Source organism: Syzygium oleosum, unplaced genomic scaffold, assembly GCF_021117445.2.
Source record: "Syzygium oleosum isolate NSW1041296 unplaced genomic scaffold, Sole_v2.1 Sole_v2.01, whole genome shotgun sequence".
NCBI lineage: Eukaryota > Viridiplantae > Streptophyta > Magnoliopsida > Myrtales > Myrtaceae > Syzygium > Syzygium oleosum.
The window spans coordinates 18662802-18666072 of record NW_026607485.1 but is presented as its reverse complement, the minus strand read 5'-3'; the positions used below and the strand labels follow the sequence as shown (position 1 = coordinate 18666072).

At 38.9% G+C, this 3271-nt stretch overlaps 1 protein-coding gene across 1 annotated transcript; it reads right to left on the bottom strand.

The window, feature by feature from the left end:
- Positions 1–1211: 1211 nt before the first annotated feature.
- LOC115683499 (phloretin 4'-O-glucosyltransferase-like) lies at positions 1212–2835 on the bottom strand. The gene has a single exon (XM_030608028.2). It carries the CDS (start codon positions 2793–2795, stop codon positions 1398–1400), a length of 1398 nt encoding a protein of 465 aa, XP_030463888.1. The 5' UTR covers positions 2796–2835; the 3' UTR covers positions 1212–1397.
- Between the last annotated feature and the right edge of the window lie 436 nt (positions 2836–3271).

Genomic DNA, 3271 nt, shown 5'->3' with positions numbered 1-3271 from the left:
AAGTTGGTGAGTAATGCTAATTTAGGTTAGTAATCTTTGAAAATAAAATTAGTAAATGTAATGTATTGATAATTAAGTCAAATAAAAATTGGAAACTCAATAGCATTTGAAAAAAGAACAATTAAATGTCGATATGCAATTCAAATTAGGATTAGTAACTCAAAACTGTAAGTAATTACGCGGACACCTCGATTATCAAAAAAAAAACTGTAAGTAATTATATTGGATAAAAAGGTGGGAAATAATTCTTATCTAAGTTGGTATTTATGCATATAAGTTAGTATATTGAAAATATATGTAAATTATACAAATAAAAGTTGGCATATTAGTACAAAAGCTGCAAATCTTGCAACTAATATAAATTGGCAATTTCATAAAAAACGGGTAAGTTATCGATAAGTTGCACTGTAGAAAAAGTCATGGTTCAGTACGTAAGGATAAAACGTGTATATAATATATGTGCGTATGACGTCATCTATTACGTTTCTGTCTCTGCCTTTTCGCTTACATTCATAATATCTAAGGCCCTGTCATTGACAAAAATTCACATGTCTCTGTTGATTTTCGTAGTATTAATCTTATATAATATGTGTGTGACGTCATCAATGACGTTTCCCCATAACTCTCCCTTTTCGCTTACATCAGATCAAAGGTCCTGTCATTGACTAAAATAAACATGTCTCTGTTGTTGATTTTGGACCATTTGACACAAAGTGTTTGATTTGATCTGGCTTTCCCCTTCCTCGAGAAGTCATGAATCGTGACAAAAGAAAAAGCTTTCGACCTCATATGTTAACTTTAAAGAATTCAGATTAAAAAAAAAAGCACAAGAACGCAATTCCAGTCTTCTCTCTTTCGATCTCTCTTAGGGTTTTTTCTTTTAATATATAAATTTTTCTATAATTTATTTGGTCAACACTTAAAAATTAGATTTTAGCATCGAGTTATCCAATTAGGATTGATGTGGCACTTATATGTTAGTCCATGGTAGTATTTCTGTTTTTTATTTTGACGGAAGGATCCACTCCAATAAAAGATCATATACTTCAAAAACCTAATTGCACAAAAATATGATTCAACAATTTCAAATAATTCATGGACCTTTGATACCCTTTTCCCTACATTAAAAAAAAATCACTTTTATAATGATAATGTTTTACACAAGTAGTATGAAAATAGGATAATGCACCTATAATTGGAATAATGAGCTCGACTAGGAAAAGAGCTACCAATTATCGACAATAATTGTTCTGAATTCTTTTATTTTTCCCTTTCAATGTACAAGGAAAGTCATATTCATACATCAACTATATCACCACTCGGGCTCAGCACAATTTTTAATACATAGTCTCTAGCCACAATTAAATTCAAGCTAACATATAACATTTTATCGTGAATTAATCGACTTTAGTGAATTCTTCAACAAAGGCCTTGAGATTTTTGTCTGAAGACCCACCATCCCTGGAAGCCTCCCTGGCCAAATCCTTCCACTTATTTGCATTCCTTCTAATTCCATCACCTCTCTCTCCACCTCCCATGACCAATTCCAAGCACTTCTTGATTTCATCTCCCTCAACGATAATGCCTTCTTTATCAATCTCAGACAGTCGAACCCCGACCTTCCACACGTCCTCGACGAGCTTCGAGTTTGTCATCTGATCGGTAAATTGTGGGAACGCCACCATCGGAACACCGCACACCAAGCTCTCGAGCGTGGAGTTCCATCCGCAATGTGTGAAGAAACATCCTACCGAAGGATGCGACAAGACAGTGATTTGAGAGCACCATGGGACTATCACTCCCTTCTTGTCTAATTGCTCTTCGTAAATGAGTTCATCATCATCTCCATCCTTCTTTCTCATCACCCACAAGAATGGCCGGCCAGTCTCTAGCAATCCGCGAGCCATTTCTCGCTTCTGTGCCTTCGAGAACTTCGATGTGCTTCCAAAGGCTACATAAATTACCGAACCTTCCTCCTTCGTATTTAACCATTGAACATAATCCTCAGAGCCCCGATAGAGGTCATCTTTGGAGGATTTATCAGAAGAATTATGATCTTGCACATCTAGGACACGGAACGAGACAAGGGGCCCGATTCCGACCAAATTTAGTGTACTAATCGACCTTAATACCTCAAGTTCAAGCGCATCAAAGGTGTTCACAAGAACTACTTTTGGATTTCCCCCCTCTTTTAGCTGCTCAAATTGGCTTTGCATTTGCGGCAGACCGAAAGCATACTGGTTTTTGAGGTTGAAAAAGGAGGGGAGGTCGCGGTTGGTTAGTGGCGGTAGGCCGGGCAATCGTATTAGCGATGTTGTATCACAACTTTGGCTTGTAACGTTCTTAATCACATCCCCATAGCCATTGAAGTAATGATGGTATACACCGAAGACAGTTGCCGGTTGAATCCAAATGAGAACCGATGGGATTTGAAGAGAACGCGCAACGTAATCGGCCCAAGGGATCATTGTGTTGAGTACACACGAGAACCTGAGGCCTTGTCCCGAACTATACTCAATGAAGCCTCTAAGAGCTTCCGACCCCTGCCGCTTCAGCTCAGCGATGAAGTGATTGACATCATCCCCGAGCTCAATCCCGTCGTCGTAGCCATCGGAGAATGTGGTGAAGGTGTAAGCCTCAAGGCAAACCGGATCGATCATGTGGCGGATGGCAGACACGGTGGTGAAGAAAGTAACATGACCGCCCAAGCGCGTGAGGCGCTCGGCTAGATGGAGGGCCGGGTTTATAGCGCCACGGCTCGGGAACACTGCAAGGAGAAAGTGGGGAGGAGCCATGGTTTTAGGAGCTAGCTAGCTAGGGAAGTGCAAATGATGAGACCACGAAGGAAGTTATATAGAAAGACATGCCTCGTCTTCAACATAGAATTCTTCAACATAGAATTAGTCAACATTTAAGTTAAGGCTTCGCATTGGATGATCTCATTATGATAAACAATGTCCATCGCAAATGTAATGAACGAGGGCAGTTAAGCGTAGGTGGCAAATATGTAGATGGTTCGGATCAAGTTTGATTGGATTATATCAAATAAAAATTGGCTCGAGGAAGCTCATATGTCGTAATTCGCTGACATGACATTCTCATCTTTGACCTATTTTTCACGTACGACTTTGGAAAAGTCTTTTGTGAGAATATTCGCATATACAATCAATTTCATAGAACAACTTAATGTCTTTATTATAGTTAGCAAGTATCCTCTAAAATATTTGTGAGGGACGTACAAATAATGTCAGACTTCTCGATGTACTTCTGC